Source organism: Gouania willdenowi, chromosome 1 (genome assembly GCF_900634775.1).
Source record: "Gouania willdenowi chromosome 1, fGouWil2.1, whole genome shotgun sequence".
In the NCBI taxonomy this organism is placed as follows: Eukaryota; Metazoa; Chordata; class Actinopteri; order Blenniiformes; family Gobiesocidae; genus Gouania; species Gouania willdenowi.
In genome coordinates, this window is record NC_041044.1 from 34,221,682 (window position 1) to 34,241,165 (window position 19,484).

The 19,484-nt window shown below is 38.3% G+C and overlaps 1 protein-coding gene across 5 annotated transcripts in view; it reads left to right on the forward strand.

Moving 5' to 3' along the window:
- The window catches only part of LOC114463130 (von Willebrand factor A domain-containing protein 7-like), a 35,098-nt gene extending 17,419 nt beyond the window's left edge, over window positions 1-17,679 (forward strand). For all 5 annotated transcript variants that reach the window (XM_028446417.1, XM_028446408.1, XM_028446425.1 and 2 more), the window contains 8 exons: window positions 825-1,028; window positions 1,114-1,249; window positions 4,859-5,011; window positions 5,102-5,194; window positions 7,611-7,720; window positions 10,194-10,358; window positions 10,958-11,281; window positions 16,162-17,679. In XM_028446417.1, coding sequence (XP_028302218.1) covers window positions 825-1,028; window positions 1,114-1,249; window positions 4,859-5,011; window positions 5,102-5,194; window positions 7,611-7,720; window positions 10,194-10,358; window positions 10,958-11,281; window positions 16,162-16,617 — 1,641 coding nt within the window. In that variant the 3' untranslated portion in view covers window positions 16,618-17,679. The remainder of the gene's footprint in view (window positions 1-824; window positions 1,029-1,113; window positions 1,250-4,858; window positions 5,012-5,101; window positions 5,195-7,610; window positions 7,721-10,193; window positions 10,359-10,957; window positions 11,282-16,161) is intronic.
- Window positions 17,680-19,484: the final 1,805 nt, after the last annotated feature.

A 19,484-nucleotide genomic window follows, 5' to 3' on the forward strand; every position in this document is an offset into this window, starting at 1 on the left:
TAATAAAATGAAATAACAGAATGCAGAAAATAATGTTACAATTTTTAGGTACCAAATAAAGTCACTCATGTTTGTGAAAAATGTGTGAATACAAACCTATGATAGAGGTGGACTGGCCATCTGCCATACCAGGCATCGTCCTGTTGGGCCGTTGACCCGAAGTAGGCCGGTCTGGTCCGCTTTTTTAGTTTTTTTTTTATAGAGCGAGTTGAGGGAGACATGGTAACAAGTGGCCAAAAACGGTCTAAAAGCAACAAATACGTGGCAAGAAGAGTGTAAAGTGACTAAAATGGGCCAAAAGCAGTCAAGAGCGGTCAAAAAATGAGCAAATAAAGAGGAACCACATGATATGTAATGGCAAAGGGCAGCTTTAATGAGCAAAATGTGGCAAATAATGTTGAAAAAGGGCCAAAATGTGGAACAAAAAGAGGCAAAATGTAGGGGGAAAGGAAACAAGTGGTATTTATTGGGCAAAAGTTATCTTATTTGGATGAAACGTGGCCAAAAAAAATTCAAGACAAAAATTGGATAAAAGTGTAAAAAAAAAAAAACCTGCAAATATTTACAAAATTGGATAAAAGTGTCAAAGAATTTGTAAATATGGACAAAAAAAAGGAAGAAAATTATATTTATTGACAAAAGGTAGCTAAGATCTGAAAAAAGTGTCAGAACTAAGGAAAGGAACGGCTTCTACGTGGTGTCCTCTGATAATGTAGTGGGCTGGTCTGGAGATAAAATGCCAAGGCTGATTTTTTCTCCTTGTACACCCCTGACCTGAGTATAACCTCTGCATGTGTGTTGTGCTCTTTTTTCCTTACTTTTAGGTGACTTTCATGTTGACTGGTGTCCTCTCCAGCCGTCGGCGTCGCAGAAGCTCGCAGGGTGTGATAACTCGAGCGCTGGGCCAATCAGACGCTCAGTTGTATCGTGATCTAGCCCAAGCCTCTGGGGGTCAGTCCATTGAGGTGACCAAGGCAGACCTATCTATGGCTACGAGCGTTATAGAAGACTCATTAGCCAGTGCGGTGGTGAGACATTATTCAGGAAAGCACATCACTCTTTGGAAATTGTATATTATGCAATGCCATGACCTCACTTCCTTCTTCACTTAAGGTGACAATATTTCAGGCGGTGGTGAATCCTGGAAGGAATAACAATTTCACATTCACTGTGGATGATTTGACACAAAACCTGACTGCATATGTCACAGGGGACTCATCTCTCTCATTCAAACTCACCAGCTCCACAGGTGCTGCATTCACTATTCATATTATTTAACCCTTATTATCCTCAAATATTACACATTTTACCCTTGGGGTCAATCTGAATACATATATAACCCCTTGATAATAAAACCTTGACCTGTTCTATTGTGCCACCATCAGGCCAAACGTTTGAATTACAATTAATTTGAATACTTTTCCTCCAAATCTTCTAAAACATTAACTGCCAGTCATTTTCAGAGGCAATGATTTTCACTGATTTTTCAAGACCCAGAAAATATTTTGTCCAATGACAATCTGAAATAGTGACTTTGAAGCAATTTTTTTTTTTTTTTTGCTTTAGGGACACCTCAACATTGGTTTCCTTGTATAAAACTACAAAAACAACATTGAGACCGGGCTTTTGATGGCAAAATTGTTATAATTTTTGCTATCTGGGTCAGAGTGGAATGATTTGCTTACTGTACTGGCCTTCCTCCAAGTCTTGCCCCATCATTTTCTACACACGCAATTTCCTCCTCCTCCCGGACATTCTGAGTGTCAACTCTTGCCCTGGTTTTTGATTGTTTGCTCTCACTATTGCGATACTCTCAACAGTTCACTTAATGCCACACATGCTCTGGTTGAGTGTGTGCTGCTGTGAGCTGCTGGGAACTTCAGCATCAACTCTTGTCTCGTAAACTCTTGTCCTCTTTTTCTGAGCTCTGCCCATCATGGGTGATCTCTCATCCAATGGTACAAGTTAAATATTCATGGGAGACCTTTGTCACACTGTCTCCTTGCAACCCCAGCCGAAAAACACGTCTTTAGATTTGAATGGCATTCCACGTTACTAAACCAAATAACGTCTAAAGACGTGGAAGGCACTCAATGAGTTAAAGGTCCGGTATTATGCTATTTTTCTCCCTTTGTTCGAAGAACCCCAACAACATAGTATTTGAGGTTTATTTTCCCAATCTCACATGTTTTACAGAGTTTAAGCCCTCTCAAAAGTGACTTTCTGAGCAGTTCTAAAAACAGGCTGTTTTAGGGCCTACTTGTGCATATTCATGAGTAGGCGGGTCTGTAGATGCTGACTCCACACAACAGCTGATCACTAGTGATTTTCTTTTGCTATCCACACACTGTTTCAGGGTGTGTACGCGGCAGCTGAGTCAATAAGCTGAGTCAGCTGCTTCAAACACTCACCGGAGCTGCTACAGTACGTTGGTTTTTTTCTTCTTCGCGCGACAGTTCGCTGTGAGACCCTCCTATAAAAGGAGGACACGGTCAGGTGCGCACCATTCAAATAAGCAAACCTCTTCCCCTTGTTTGAGAAAGAAGGGTAGTCTGGTGAGACATCTCACTCAGAACTGGGAATACGAAAGTAACCTAAAGTTCTATTTCATAATATTTTGTGAGATGTCTCACTATGGGATAAGGAACCTCCCGTAGTGTAGGCATGCTTATCGAGCGGCACCAACCTTCAAGGCTGGAGTCTGATTACATCAAGACAGTAACAAACATGGCTCAACAGATGAGGCCGCTGCTCATCTTGTGAGGCAGAAAAGGCCAGCAGGTCGACGGAAGAACATAAGCCCACCACCTTCGGCACGAAAGCCGGGTTGGGCCTCAGAATGATTCTCTCATCACCCGGGAAAAGCTGAGCGCATGACAGGTGAACCGAATTGAATGGGGGACCTCAAAGTCCCTCCAGAACCACCGCCAGATCTTATGATGGAACCATTGGGGTGGACCGTGGAGGAGCCCCTTGTCGGTGGGACGATGCCATACCCCCCAGGACAAGCGTACCTCGCTCATTCCAGGGGACAAAATGACGACGGGAAAGCCGCTACACCCTACCAGGAGGGGGCCAAGGCCTCTCCCCGGTTGGGCATGACAGGTTCCGTCATCACTCTGCTTATTGAGGCAGATTTTGCTTTCACAAGATGTGCCCCAGGCCTTAGGCCTTTGGCCGAGGGGCGTGGGTGATGAAGGCAAGGCAAATTTATTTGTATAGCGCATTTCATACACAAGGCAACTCAATGTGCTTTACATGATAAAACATTCAACAGCTTAAAATCAATAAGAACATTTAAAATCATCAGTAAAATCAATTGAAATCATCAATAACGATGAACCCACCACTGTTGTTTGAACAGGTGTGTGAGTGCGTGTGTGCTTGTGGACATGCAGAGAGGCAACAGCCTGTCCGTCTCTCCCAATCAGAGGGTCAAGCCTTGATAGAGGGGAGGACGGGGTGTGAGACGTTCGTGGGAGCACGCGTGAAAGCAAAAAAGTCAAAGCTGGAGAACGAAGAACAGTCAGGAGTAACATCTTTCTCCGTGCCTGTGTGTATTGGGCATGCTGCGCCGGCGCAGCAGCTGTCGGACCAGGCAGGCAGGCCTCACTGAGGCTGTGGAGGTACTTGGAACAGAGAACCCTGGGGAGCAGGCTGCGGGGCCGTTCCCCACCATGCCGGAGGAGACGCAAGCAGGGGCTTCCTGGGAAGACGGAGCCTCATCTTTCTTCCTGGCTTCACAGCGCTGCTGCATAGAAGACAGCGCGGAGCCAAAATTTACCTCAGGAATGATGGGAGCATCCACGATATCGCATTTTTCAGCGTCCGTCAGCTTAGCGAGGTCGAGCACGCTCCTGGACCACCACGTTGCCCAACACTATACCCATAGACCGCAGTGAGCAGGCCTGGGTATGGTGACACATTAGAGACCATGGTTATCTCCATTATTGCTGGATCCTGGGACAGTGCGAAATCTTCAAAGTGCCCGGGGATTTGACCGCCATTCGGGCATGTTCAATGCCCAGGCAGCTCGAGCAGGCTTCGTGTCTGTCCTTATTGGAGATTCTCCCACCACATGGACAAAGGCAAGCCACAGTGCATCCCGTCCCCTCGGTGAGAGGAGCCTCATCCTCCATTACCTATCCATAATATAACTAACATTAAATATTATGAAATAAAACAGGTACAAAAAATGGAATTGCTCCGGGTGCTACAACGTGGCTGCCCACTGCTCCTCAGGGAGGGGTTAAATGCAGTGAACACATTTCCTGTATGTAACTTTACATATATGAAAATAAAGTATAAAATATATTCAATATTAAATCGCAGTATTTGTTTTAGCTGTGAGGTAGTTTGAGAAGGAGGAGCTCACATTCTTATAGGGTAGGAGGAGGAGTTTCTGTTAGGTGACATCAAATAGCGAAAAAAAATTCAACTCGCCCATTTGGAGCTGACTTTTTACAAAATATAGAATAACAAGGGAGGGAGGAAACTGAACTTTTCACAACTTTGGCCCTCTGAATGAGGCTAAAGGAATGTATATCACTGTAGCAAAACCATTATAAAGTGAATTTTTCATAATACTGCCCCTTTAATGACCACAAGAGTATGAACCCTATTGGTTGTGGTGATGATATGACCTTTCCTGCAGCGCCACCATCAGGTCAAACTTTCAGTTTTAGAGTCAGTGTATCTTGCATAAACTGCAAAGCAAAAAATATATTTAACTATTATTTTTGAAATGATAACTTTGAATGTGGTCAAATTGACCCTAAGGATAATAGGAGGGTTAATACTTCATGCTCCATCATAACCCAGAGATCAGTATCTATATCATGATGTTTTTCTAACCCAGGTGTGTCCCAGGCCTCCAATGAGACCAGTGGTCCTTTGGCATCAATCACCACGGCAGGAAATCTACGACGACTGAGAATCAGAACTGATAATGAAACAGGAATATGGCAATTTAGTGTTACCTCTGATAGTCCCTACTCGGTTAAGATCACAGGTCAGTTGTATGAACCATATTTAAAGTCAACATGATTACAATATTCTGGCAGATTATGTCCACAGTATAACATGAATTCTGATGCTTCAGGTCAAAGTTCAGTGGACTTCATTTATAACATTGTGGAGGAACACGGGGGAGCCCATGGAGACTTCAGCCTAAAGGAGAGCCGTCCTCTCTCAGGTCAGACCATATTCACATTTAACTGAATACTACATTTGGCAGATGGACTCACTTGTCATCAATCGTCTTGAGATGCATCCTTCCCTAGTGTTTAATTTAAAACATAGAGCTCAGGAATATGTATAATACTAAATTATATAAATCAGCAAAACTGGTTAGAACAAATAAGTTTGATTCATACGCAGAGTTCGCGGAGGTGGGTGTGTAGCATTGCCTCTCCAGTGGTCAAAAGTTCATTTGAAAAAAAGACAATTCTTAATATAATTTATATAAATAATTACAGAGTATAACATATTATTGTTAGTTTCATGTCACAGATGTGTAGTATGCGTTTTCAGTAAAATGGTGCCAAACTTTTGAGACTTTAGGTTGGTTCTTCTTCTGTTGCGCAATTCGTCTTTACAATGTAAACGGTGACGTAACACTGCACCAAGCAGTTTATGTTTGGTACAGCAGCATAAATGAAGCAGAAAGCGGCCGCCAGCCCAATTTCATCATGAATTTAAACCATTAAATGATACGTCGATGCAAATTTTTGTAGTCAACATGATCAATTATGTTACTCATCATTCTTACACAAATTCTGTTTGGCGCAAATCTCCTATGGTTTGATTCCTTCCATCATCTTGTTTATACATCGCTTTGGACAAAAGCATCTGCTAAATGACATTTGAATATAAAAAATATAAAGATATATTTGTACAAACACTTGTCTAAACATATGAATTGTCATGTTTTTTTGTTTTGTTTCTTGTATCTCTACCTTGTATGTTTTTGTTTATCCTGCCCAGAGACTGCAGATGCTGTAAATGAGTTATTTGCTAACTCAATGTCTCTGTTAAATAAACAATAAATGAAATTAATTTTAACATTATTCTCCAATATCTAAAATTGTAGTATATTTGTGTGGATTAGGTATTTCAGTACTGTATTGAGGTAGATCTGATTAGTAATCAGAGCCTGGACACTCAAGCACCGCTAGAGGGCGACATTACTCCTGTATAAACGTATCACAGCGAGGGCCACAAAAACCATGTGAGTCTGATCCGAGAGCCACATCAGTATTTAGAATAATTACCATTTTCTGTATTAATGAGCATTAATACCAAAAAGAGCAAAGAGCTGTGTGAACTTTTTATGTCATTAAGTGTGTCTTTGGAGTCTAGTGTATTTTTGTAATCATAATCTTTTTTCCCCCAAGTCTTCACAATTTAAAATTACATCATTATTGTTTCTAATTGCTTTTTAAAACCACAACACAAATACTGGCGTATCCAAATAATGAAAGGGTTACAAAACATAATCCAAAACACAGCAAACTAAATTAGTAACACACATCAAAAAAATGTTGTACAAAACTAATCAAGATGCTTAATGGTTAAGTAGGAAAAACCAAAATCAAACACTAAACTAAAGAGCATAACATGACAGCAGTGGCAAAGTGTAACAGAAATAACTGAATTGGCATTAACAGTGAACATTGACCGCTACATTATGTTAGCTTAGATATAGTTAGCTGGCTCACTCTGTTCCGGCACCACAAGTATCTCAGGGTAGTCTCTTAAACAGAATTTGACACAGGCCTAAAACAGTGACCAACATTAATGTTTGTCATAATAAAACAAACATTCAAATAAAAGAAATAGTTACTTACATCCATGCTGCACCAAACCAAGCCAACGTTCAAGCATGGCCAAACCAAAGGGGTGCACAGGTGGTCTAGATGACCTAATTAAGGCCCACAGAGGGGCAGGGAGTGGCACAGGAAGCAATGGTGCATTCAAGGACACTGGAAAATGTGTAACTCACCTCACTACACATGTGTCAAATGAACTTCTTAGGGAATCACATCGGGGGCCACACAAAATCAGACCAAGGGCCCCCTGACCACCATGCCTTGTCTATGTCCTTCTTCTCTGTTTCTGTGACTGATTTAATATCCATGTTGCTTGTTTAACATACATTTCCCATTGTAATGTTGGTTGTAGTTAACAACAGTAAATCAAGGGGTTGTCTTGCAGACAAAAGTATAACTGGATTTTGAAAATAAATCATACAATATATTTACATGTGAATGATTTTATATTAAGATAATGGTTGAATCAAACACATTTATATTCGGACTTTTGTGTTCTCATCTTTGTTTAGTTTTGTTCCTTCCTATCTTAATCTCTAATTTAATTTCTTTTTATTAGTATTTATTGTTTTAGAGTGAATTTGCACTTTAGAAGCGGGACATGAACAGTGACACAGGTATAAATGGACAGTTGCTCAGGCTACTGATCTGATGATTACATTTCTAAGGGAAACAATTGAGTCGTGCATGGGTCAAAGAGATGCACACTCAGCTTTGCAGGATGAATCACTTGTTGTGACACTCATCTTCATTCACTTTCTGTTGTGTTACAACTTTCAGGTGGTAATGCCACTCTGATGGTTACCATGACAGGAAGTAACACGGTCACGGTGACAGACGTCTCTCTGTTGGACGACTCAGGACCAACCCAAGTTAATGGATCCATCCAGGCATGTTACAATTTTAAACTGTGTAATTAGTCTGTGTTTTATATGCATGACAATGCTTTCTCACAACTATTCAATTAAATTCAATTCAACTTTATTTATATAGCGCAAAATACAACAAAGTCATCTCAAAGCGCTGAACAAAATATAAAGTCCACAGTAAAAAAAAAGAAAGAACCCAACAAGATCCACAAGAACAAGCATTTAACGACAGTGTGAAGAAAAAACTCCCTCTTTTTTATAGGAAAAAATCTCCAGCGGAACCAGATTCAGAGGTGGCAGCCATCCGCTTCGACTGGTTGGGGTTAGTGAACAGAGGGACAAACAGTATAGGATAGAAGGATAGTCCATCCAAGTGTTCCAGACTAGTTGAGCTGCGAACCATTGATCAGGAGCCACTATCTCCAGCATCAAGACACCTGAAACAGAAAACAGAGCAGAGGGCGAGGAGAAGGCACAGACTGCAGGCAAAATATATATATATATATATATATATATATATATATATATATATATATATATATATATATATACTGTATATATGTGGTGGATATCAGTGTAAATGGTGTGAAGCAGTGTGAGCAGTATGATGGGTATGCAACAAGGAACAGAAGTGGGGGGTTGTATACAAACTGGCACAACCCTGTCCCTGGACAAAACATCTCATTGCAGCCCATTGGAGCTATGTGTAGATGGTGGATCGTGTTTGAATATAATGTTGGTGTTCTACTATATAATCTTAGTTCTTAGTTCCTATTTTTAATTTTAGAGCTTTTTTCCTAGTGTTTAGGTTAACGCTATTGTACGGTATATGCTTTAGCAAATAAGTAAGTTTTGAGTTTACTTTTAAAGGTGGAGAGAGTAGCATCCTCCCGTATTAAGACTGGGAGCTGGTTCCAAAGGTGAGGAGCCTGGTAGCTGAATGATCTGCCTCCTGTTCTACTTCTGGATACTTTAGGAACTTCCAGGAGACCAGCAGACTGAGAGCGGAGTGATCTGCCTGGACGATAGGGCACTAACAGGTCTTTAAGATACACAGGAGCTTGATCATGTAGAGCTTTGTATGCTAAAAGGAGGATTTTAAACTCTATGCTTCATTGCTTCAATTTTCCTTTTCATTCATTTATTTAGCACACATTACAAAAAAACAACAACAATAAAGTTGGAAGGAGGGAATGAAACCCAAAGGGCTCCAGCCCTTTCAATAAACACAAACAATTTAAAACAAAGGCTAACAAACATACACTTATAAAATCATGAGGCCAAATAGCACAATTAAACTTTAATAAATGAGGAAAACTAATATATAAACAAAGTACAAAAATATTTACATCAAAAGACAAATATTGAACTAAATATTAATTGAAAATAAATAAATACATATACATAAATAACTAAGTACAAACTTAAAATACACACACACAAACACATGTGAATACAAACATACATATTACATGTGGATTGTAATCATGGTGGCATAGATTAAAGTGAGAGAGGGCACGAAGTCATAATACAGTGTAATGTAGGAGGATTCATGAATGAATAAGATGTTTTTTTACCTGCCTTTTAAAGAGTGAGTAGGAAGATATGGATCTTATTTGGGGAGGTAAACTATTCCAAAGCAGAGGGTCTCTTTAGGATCCATTAAATCAGGGCCGGCTCTGGGCATAGGCAAACCAGGCGGTCGCCTGGGGCATCATCTGCTGGAGGGGCGCAAAATTTGAATTCTCAAAGTGAAATTTAAAAAATAAAATAAAAAAATAAAAGATACGAATAATACATTTCAACCCATCCTACACATTTACTTGACATGTTTTCTTTTAAATAAATAATAAAAAGAACAAAAAAGCTCAATATGAAAAATTAATGTGCTGACCCGCCAAAGTCTACATCCCGCTTGGAGCACTATATTACCCAGAACCGGCCCTGCATTAAATTGTTGGTTGAGAAAACTATTTAAAACCAACTATAGAGCATAATGATGGAATGAATGAGTGACAACACACATGTTAAAATATCTAATTTTGTAAATAAGTGGAATGAAACAGTATTTAGTGCAGTGGTTCCCAACCTTTATACAATCGTGACCCCATTTTGATATCAACATTTTTGGGTCGTATCCCATGTTAGTGAGCTCGGGAGGCTCTGCTCTGGGAACCCTCTTCATATCAGTCAACCTACGAACTATTGTTAGAATAAAACCTGCATCAAACCTTCTGTGTCTGTCTGGGTCCTAACTGTCTGTTAAACCTGGTCGGACACGGTACCGATCCATCCTCCTTGCTAGAATGATTTAGTAATTCATGCAAACCTCTTTAATATAGGAAACATAAACACTGGGCCTTAATTTGGTTTTTGTCTCAAGCTTTTACTTAACAACCTAGATCACAGCTAGTTTGTAGGCAGTGGTGGGAACCAGGGCTTTACATCATATTCATACCAAAGGATAATGTTGCTTTTGTTCTTGTGTACTCAGTGGATGGGCAGCGGTGATTACCTGGTGACATTTCGTGAAGTGCCCTCGGGTGATTTTGTGCTTCTGCTGAAAGGAGAGTACAGCAACTCCACCTCCAGGTCTACACGTACCAGCCTCATGAGACAAGCGTCCACACAGATCAAGACTTCCAGCATTTTAGTGACAGTGAGAAGTACCACACTCATGTATTAGTCCAAAATTACGGAAGCATTGAGCTGCCACAGGGGAACATATATTTTGGATATAATTATGTTGTACAAACAATATAATATACTACATGATAGTATATTGTATGAACAATATAATTATATTGTACAAACAATATATTTATATTGTACAAACAATATAGTATATTGTACAAACAACGGAATGATATTGTACGAACAATATAGTGTATTGCACAAACATGATATATTGTACTACAAACAGTATACTTATATTATACAAACAATATAATTGTATTGTATGAACAATATAGTATATTGTACAAACATGATATTACCTTGTATGAACAATATAACTATATTGTACGAACAATATAGTTTATTGTACAAACAATATACTCATATTGTACAAACAATATAAGTACATTTGTTTGTACAATATAATTATAGTGTTCATACAATATAGTAATCCATAACATATTTTCCACTGTTGCAGCTCTACATTTCCATCCAAAATTAAGCATTTTTTGTCAAAGAAAATGTTCCTAACAACTGTATATGTTTTTATTTTCTTAAATTCATCCATCCGTTTGACTTCAGGCCCAAGTGAACAACACCAACATTGAGCCGGACTCTACTGTCACTATCCCGTTCACAGTAGCCACAGCCTTCGGCGGAGTCGTCAACGACTCTGCAACTGGAACGTTCACCATACGTGCCACCAATGATCGCAGCTATACTCTCAGCTTTTCCACTAATCTAATCATAGGAGCAGGTGATGGTGGCAAAGCCAATGGCTCCATATCTTTATCAGTTCCATCATCTGCTTTGTCAGGGACAGACGTGACCCTGACCATAGAGGCAGAAAACACTGCGGACAATGACATCAACTACACCATCCTCAGGTTCTCTGTGGCTCTAAAGGTAAGAATCTTTACAGGAGGTTTTAAAATGGAAAATGTGGAGTTGTAACTGTGTAAGGCTTGAAAAAATTAATTTTTTACTGGAATTCATCCAGAAAAGGAATCTTCTAGAGATGTTTGATTTTAGTCTTTTGCCGATATTGTCCAACACTTCATTTCCATATTTAACAATACTGATATACATATAGACCCCCCCTCCCCCAACCTAATTATAGGTCACATGATCTATATCTACATTGAAATATTACATTAACTTGACTTTTAATGTGACGCCCTATTGGCTATTGTAAATATTCCACATAAAACATAATCGGTGTAAAATAAAACCAATTCAACTTAAGTTATGATAAAAGTGCCATATTTCTTTTGAACATGTCTCAAACAATAGTATAGATCGATTTTTCCATATCGGTGGAAAAACCAATGCCGAAGTCGACTGATATTACATTTCATGGCACATGTTGGTTGATAATATCAGTGGACTGATAATATTGTCCATCTCTAGTAAGTTCCTAATTGTTTTTCAATCCAATGTGACAAACTTATCATCATCATCAATCTTTATTACAGATTTAAAAAGATAAATAAAAGACATGGACCATAATTTACAACAAACAGTCTCCACAGTTCAGATTGTTACCATATGGCACTGAGTTTAACCTTAGTCAGGCTCATGATGATGATGTTCTTTCTGTCTCAAGGCAACAAATGAATCTGTGGATCAAACAGATGACTCAAACTTTCCCATCTTGGCCTTTTCATTAAAATCTTTGAACAGTCATTGTAGGCTACAATGAATTTTCTTATGTGGTTAAGATTCTCAATATATAACATATGACAAAATATATCTCTGGTCTTTGGAGAGAGCAGACGTGTTTTCATTCGCTCCGATAACACGACCTTGGCTACAGCTGGCTACAGCTGAACAGCCTGAAAAATTGGGCCCAAGGCTGAAGAAAAATGGTGAAAAACCGCAGGGAGGCCCTTCAGAACCCAATTCGGGTTTGGAAGAGGTCAAGGAGATGATACGCGAGGGTCTACGAAACCTATCTGCCGAGATAAAGTCGTTGGAAAAGATGCTGGAAAACTCACTGGAAAACCTACAAAGCGAAGCAAAGGTACTGAAAGAAAAGAATGAAAGAAATGCTGAAGAGATAAAACTGTTGAACGCCAGGGTTGAAGAGTTGGAACAAAAGGAAAGAGAGAAAGATGTCATTATCACAGGCCTAAAGATAAAACCCAGGAGTTACGCGAGTGACGAAGAAACAAAATCGATTGAACAACAGGTCATTAACTACCTGGAGTCGAAGGACATTGTCCTGAACCCTGACAACATCAACTCCTGCCATCTCCTGCCAAAGAAAAATGATAACAGAGCTGTAAAAATAACCTTCACGAATAAGAAATTCAAAGGACAACTACTGAAGCAAGGAAGAAAGCTGAAGGAAACGAAGGTTTTTATTAATGAAAGCCTGACAAAAAAAAAATGCAAGCATCGCATGGAAGGCACGCCAAATTAAAAAAGGAGGAAAGATTCTAAAAACATGGACAAGGAATTGCAGGATTTACATCACACCATTGGGAAAAGAGAACGGAAAACCAATCCTCATCAAAACGATGGAAGACTTGGGAAAATACGAAGGATCCACCTAAACAACACCATTACTGATGGTAATCATGGATATGGACCCAGATTTATATAAACACTGAAACAAAACTCAGACTGTGATTATTTTACGGAGACTGAATTAAATGTGGAAACCAAGAGTAAAAAAGGTCTGTCATTTATTCATTTCAATTGCTAGGTGGTGGGGTGATTAAGGATTACATTAAATTTAAATTCAAAGTGTTTATTGTCATATGTGCAGTTAGAAACACGTTTTCCTGTACAATGAAATTACTACCTTGCTTATGAACTAAGATATAATAATGTGTTTATACAAGTTAAATCTAACAGTGGAAAATACAACACTGCCAATAGAACTAACAACAGCTGGATTAACCTTGATGTAGAGACAAAACAAGCTGCAAACTTGTGTGTCCAAAAGAGACATTCCCGAGTGGTGACATTATGGATGAAAAGGGAAAAACCTTCAAAACACCTTCGAAAGAGGAACTATTCTTGAACTGGAGGAATGCTAACAACGTCTGGCAGGGAACAAGGCCAACACAAACAACGATAGAGAGGAGGAGGAATAATAAAAAAAAAAAAAAGACAACACTGACTACAGATGAGAATACACAAAAAAGGACTGTTCAGAACAACTCAAGAATGTTTGACCAGAGAGACATGTAAACCCATGTAAATTTGCGATGGTAAAACAGGGGACGGGACCCAGATAAGCAAACTGCTTCTCTCGTCTCCTTTTTCAGCATGTACAAAAAAAAAAAAAAAAACATGTAAAAAAAAAAAAAAGTGAACGTAACCATGTCAGAAATAAACTGAATAAAAAAAATAATAATGTGGCACCTCATGCCTCAAGAAACAGTTTCCAGTGATTAACATGGTCAAAGCCGTTATTAAGTCAGCGATGCTCAACATGTGGTTCTTTATATCTTAATTTGAATTATTATTTCCCAACAAAACCTTAAAATGTGGAAACTTTTTAACCCGTTTAAACTTTTTCCTTTGGCCATTTTGCAACTTCCTTTGTCCCATTTTTGCCATTTTTCAAAACTTTTTTCAGACTTTAGCTACCGTTTGCCAATAAATATCCTATTTTCTTAATTTTTGACAATTTTTGCAAGTTTATTTAGACACTTTTATCCATTTTTTGCCCTTTCTTAGATTTTTTTTGGCCACTTTTCATCCTAATAAGCTAAATTTTGCCCAATAAATACCACTTGTTTCCTTGTTGCCATTTATCACTATTGTTTGCCACATTTTGCCCATTTAAGCTACCCTTTTACATTACATAACACCTGGTTCCTCTTTATTTGCCCATTTTTTTGGCCATTCTTGACTGTTTTTGGTCCATTATAGTTACTTCTCACCCTTTTCTTGAAAATAGTCTTATATCTCTTATTAAAAAGCCATGTGAGAAGTCTGATTGCTCAAAATATTTCCAAAGTTTCTGCCTTCAGGGTTAGCACATGAGACAGAGGGGCATTAAATCATTACATTGTTATTTATACTGATTATATTGTTTTTTTAGTCGTCTAAACTTCTGACGATAAGCTTCAGGGACCAGCTCATATGCATGCAGAACCGCAGCCTTAACTTTATCAAAATCAAGGCTATCAGTAGCCGACAATGACACATAAGCCTCCTGCGCTTTTCCAACTAGTGAACACTGCAACAACACCGTCCACGCTTCCCTGGGCCATCTGAGAGACATTGCCACCCTTTCAAAAAGAGTAAAATATTTGTCCACATCTTTCTCATTAAATTGTGGAACAAGACGAATATTTTTACTCACATCAAACGCACGTTCCCTTTGTGGCTGCTGCTGCTGCAGCACCGCCAACTCCAGCTCATGCAGACGAATTTGGGCCTCCTGCTCAACTTTCACTTTCTCCAGCGATAATCGTTGGAGTTCCACTTCCAACTCTTTTAACCGTACCGAGTCCTCACTAGAGGACAAACGAGGACCCTCTGCTGGGAGTGATGAAGCAGGTAAAACTCCTCTCTCTACAAGTTCCTCAAGCAGTTCGGATTTAACCATACTCTTCCTACCCTGCTTAGAAACAGCCACTCTATAATAATCAGCCAGCATAATTAAATGCTCTCTCGTACATTTGTGAACCACCTCTACACTGGGCGCTTTCACAAACTCCTCCAGATTAAACACGAGAGACATAATTACACCAATGCGCAGCAACAACAGTTACACCTGTTATTGCACAAAACTCCAGACTAAACTCCTCAAAAAGTCTTGGATAACCTCTCACTCACTCACAATAACCCAAAAATATTATCCAAAAACGAAGTCCAAACAAACATACCCCTTAATCAAAAAGTTACCTGCAACAAATAACCCAAAAAACGAAGGGCCAAAAAACCAAAGGCAACAAAAGGGCAACAAATGACTACGTGCTAGATTTTTGGTTTGAACGAGCCCCCATAATATGTTACACCCCGAAAAGGGAATAAACACATTAGGAAGGACACGGGAAAACAATTAGGATTTTATGATTTTTATTCGTGACTATTAACTATTATTTTACTGCTCCTGAAAAAAAAGAAGAAAGCTCAGGAACCTAAAAAACAGAATAATGTTAAACACAAATAAAGGACACAAAAAACCCCAAACCATCCCATATCCTTGAACTAATTAACTTTAACAAAAGGTAACCTGGTGGGCCAGCCAAAAAGAAGAAAAAGATGCGGTACTGGGCCAACCCTATACAGGGCCGTAGAAGCCAGTACCACATCCAAACTAAGAAAGAAAAAAACCCAATCTACTCCTGAAAATCAACTGAAAACGAAAACAGGACAGCCGGTCCCATCAGAAACAAACAAAACATACCTAAACCCCCAAAAAGAGAAGCGCAGGTGGAGGAGCAGGAACAGACCTCCGCCCAGCTCCGCGTCTGCAAGTGAATGAGAGAGAGAGTGCACTCCAGGCCCAGCCTATTTATAGGCGGAGCCGTAGGCTTTTCAAGCGCCTGAAAAATAAATCCCCAAATTGGAAAACAGTAACAAAAATAAAGAAGAGGTAATTTAATCACAACAAAAACTACCTTATAACCAATAAATAAAAAGAACAATGTCTTAAAGTCATAAATATATAATATAACAAAAAGAAACTTGCAAATACCTAACAATTGTATTGATTGTTTAGTCATTAATACCTTTTGTGGATTACTTTTATGTAATATTTTTTGTATTGTTTTCAATAAATCGCCTGTGATTTATCTTAATTTCCTCTTGTCCTCCAGGTAACTGATGTTAGCGGTCCAACGTGTCAGGAAGTTAACACCTCAGGCAACTGTTCCTCCTCCTCTTCCTTTCTCTGCTCTTCCTCCAAATGGGAATTTTTAGCTAATTTTACTGATGGCATAAATGGTACTGGCATTGAGAGAATCACGCTCCGCCAAGGCAATGGTACCCTGAATACCAGCACAGCAGTTGGTACGGCTGGCGAGAACATTACAGTGGTTACCTACAGCTCATCCTGCTGCTCACAGAGCGTTCAACTCATCGCCGTGGACAAAGTGGGAAACGTTGGCTCATGTGTGGGACAAGTGAGAGCAGTAACCACTGCAACCCCTGTGATTAGTACTACGGCTGCAAATAACACCACATCTACCGGTGGACATGGCCTGAGCATATCACACCCACTAGTGGTGTGGATGGGGGTTTTTATTTCAGTCCTTTTAAAGTATACTCATTAAATCAAATGACACGTTACTATGTAAATAGATACAGTATGTAGCACATGAATGAAGTTTACTGCGATTGTAAATGGGTATCCATGATGGAAAATTAATTCTTGCTTTAGGCCATATTATCAGTCTTTTAATACTTTGGTGTATAACTGTATAGAAACAACATCTACATGTGTTGCATTACGTTGAAAAAAAGTGCCTGAAGTGATATCACTGCCATGTCTAAATCTGCGTACGCTTCGTTCTTTGGTTATTGTTTGAAAACCAAATCAAAATAACAAATAAACGGTGTGGTTCTTTTGTTTTACTGACTTAAAACCAAAAAGAAATACAGAAAAATCAAAAACCAGACAAGCAGCATTTTTCTGTTTTAAAATTTGTGTGATATTTGGATACTTGCGGGGAAACTATGGACGAGAGCTTCATGTTTTAATCTCACCACACAGAGGGGACCCACTAACAGGGGAGGATTTTCACTCCTGGTCAAAAAAGGAGCACCTAAAATTTCATAGTAGAAAATCTGTTTTTGGCAGCGTGGTCTTCTGAAGAGACAGACATGTTAATGCTTGGGGTAAGACTTGTTTAAAATATTTCAAAGAATAAAAATTTTAGAAAAATTTTAAAAGTTCAAATATAAAATACAATGGTAGCAAATTGTTTTATCTTATTCTGTTTGTTCTTAGCATTTTAATGTTTGGTAAATAAAAAGCTAAGTGGTAAAAATTTGGTTTGGTGTGTTTAATTTAAACAATTGTTCTTACCCAATCAAGATTGAATTTATTTTAATCAATAAATGTTATTTTAATTAATCAAATACTGTTTTAATTGATCAAATGTTACCCTTAATAACCTTTTATTAATGGTTCTGTCCACACACAGAACCATTTGATGTTCTGTGTGTGGACCACAGACATATGACGCAGACACGGCACCGCAAGGGTTAAAATGTGAACTACAGACGGTTCTACGATCTGTGTGATTTGAGAGATTGTCGTCATGTTGTAATTCTTACATGGCTGAAACATGTGACTTCTTTTGCTATGATACTAAAACATTTGTGATTGTCAGGGTCAAACATGAGCTCATCAAAGATAAAGATGTACATGCAGGAAGAAATTTGTAAGTCGAAGCACAGCTTTCAAAAGTCTTCAAAATCTTACAGTATTTCTTTTAATTAGAAGATGTTTTACATTTAGAAATTAAATGATACAGCTCCTTGTAATTAGTTAAAGATGACATTTACTTGTGATTTAAAGCAATATAAATTATGTTTAAGATGTATTCATTATTATTGATTACTTAGGAGTCTATGGTGTCTATTTGATTTATTTAAGTATATAGAACATGAATTGTTTAACGTTTATTAAGTTTAATTTTAAAATATAATTATTCTTATTAGTTAATGATTTATACTTTGTGCATTTTGTTGGGTCAAACTGACATTTTAGTGTTAATCTGATTGCCTTGTTTATATCTGTTTTGTCTCTTTGCTTACGTACATGGTTGTGTTGTTTTTAGATTTAGATTAAGTTGAAATCAGATGTTCTGAAACTGTTTGTCCTTGTCTTTGTCCTGAAAATGGCAGCTAACAAGTTGACCTGAATATATTTTATGAATAGATTTATTGAGTAAAAAGACATATATTTATAGTATTACACACAAAAAGAATGAATTATAATTCATTCTAACAATGGTTAACTGTAAATACCTTAAACTAACCGTTGTGATGTTTTCATGAAACATGGTTATTGAATTACCTGAAAAGAGTGGCATGAAACAAACAATTTTTATTTCTGCAGGAACCATTCCAACAGTGTTTTCTTTTGTGACTTTTCAAACATATTAACAGTTTCCTTGTTCTCATTTGAGCGGGGAACAGAAAGCTGGTGTTATTCCAACATCCTGCAGGATCTCTGGCTAGTGTTCTGGAGGTGACAAATCCGCAGGGTGTCGGAGCCCAGAGTTTGAAAACTTAGCATGTAAACGTTGGCTGATTGTTTCTTTTTGAACGTAATGTAAAAGAGAGGTGATAACACGAGCAAACTCTTCCTGGATCCTCCTGTTTCTTTGTTCAGACAGGAAGTGGAAGAAGGTCCACCTGTTGGGCATGTTTGGTAGTTTACAGTTGGAGACAGACCTTCTGACTGCATTGAATGGCGAGACTAGTGTCTCTAGGTCAGAGTTCAACTTGGAAGATTTGATTCCCAGCATGAGTAAAATAAAACACAAAACTAAACAATATTTATACAGAAAGTACAACAGAAATGCACAAAATTATACAAAAAGGCTCCAAAAACACACAAAATGACTCCAAAAAACATTCATGACAGAAAAATACACCAAACAACAACAAAAATATGAAAATGACTCAAAATACACAAAACTAAATATTGATACAAAAAATGCACAAAATAACAACAGAAATGCACAAAACGACACCAAAAAGATTAGTAAATTTTAAGGTGCAGGTCAACAAGAAGGCCTTGATAAGAAGGCTGACTCCACTTTACCTTTCTGTCTGATCCTGAGGACAGTTAGTTCCAAAATAACAGATGACAATGATTTTGAGCAAACCAGATAATCAACCTGTGAAGATAGCCTTCAAGCACAGTCCGAAGCAAGTAGGCCAAACCAACTAGATTAACAAGAGATCAAATCTCTGAATAATTATGAATAAACCATATGTACTGTATATTACTTTCTTTCAAAATATCTACAGCATAACCGAATATATTCAACCAATCAATCTTAAAACATAAAAGGAACTCCATAGAAAGAAAACAGCCTAAAATACATTACAAAAAACTATTTAAAACAAATCTAACCCCTTTGATAATCCTATACACCACTCCTAATAACAGGTTAAAATAAAG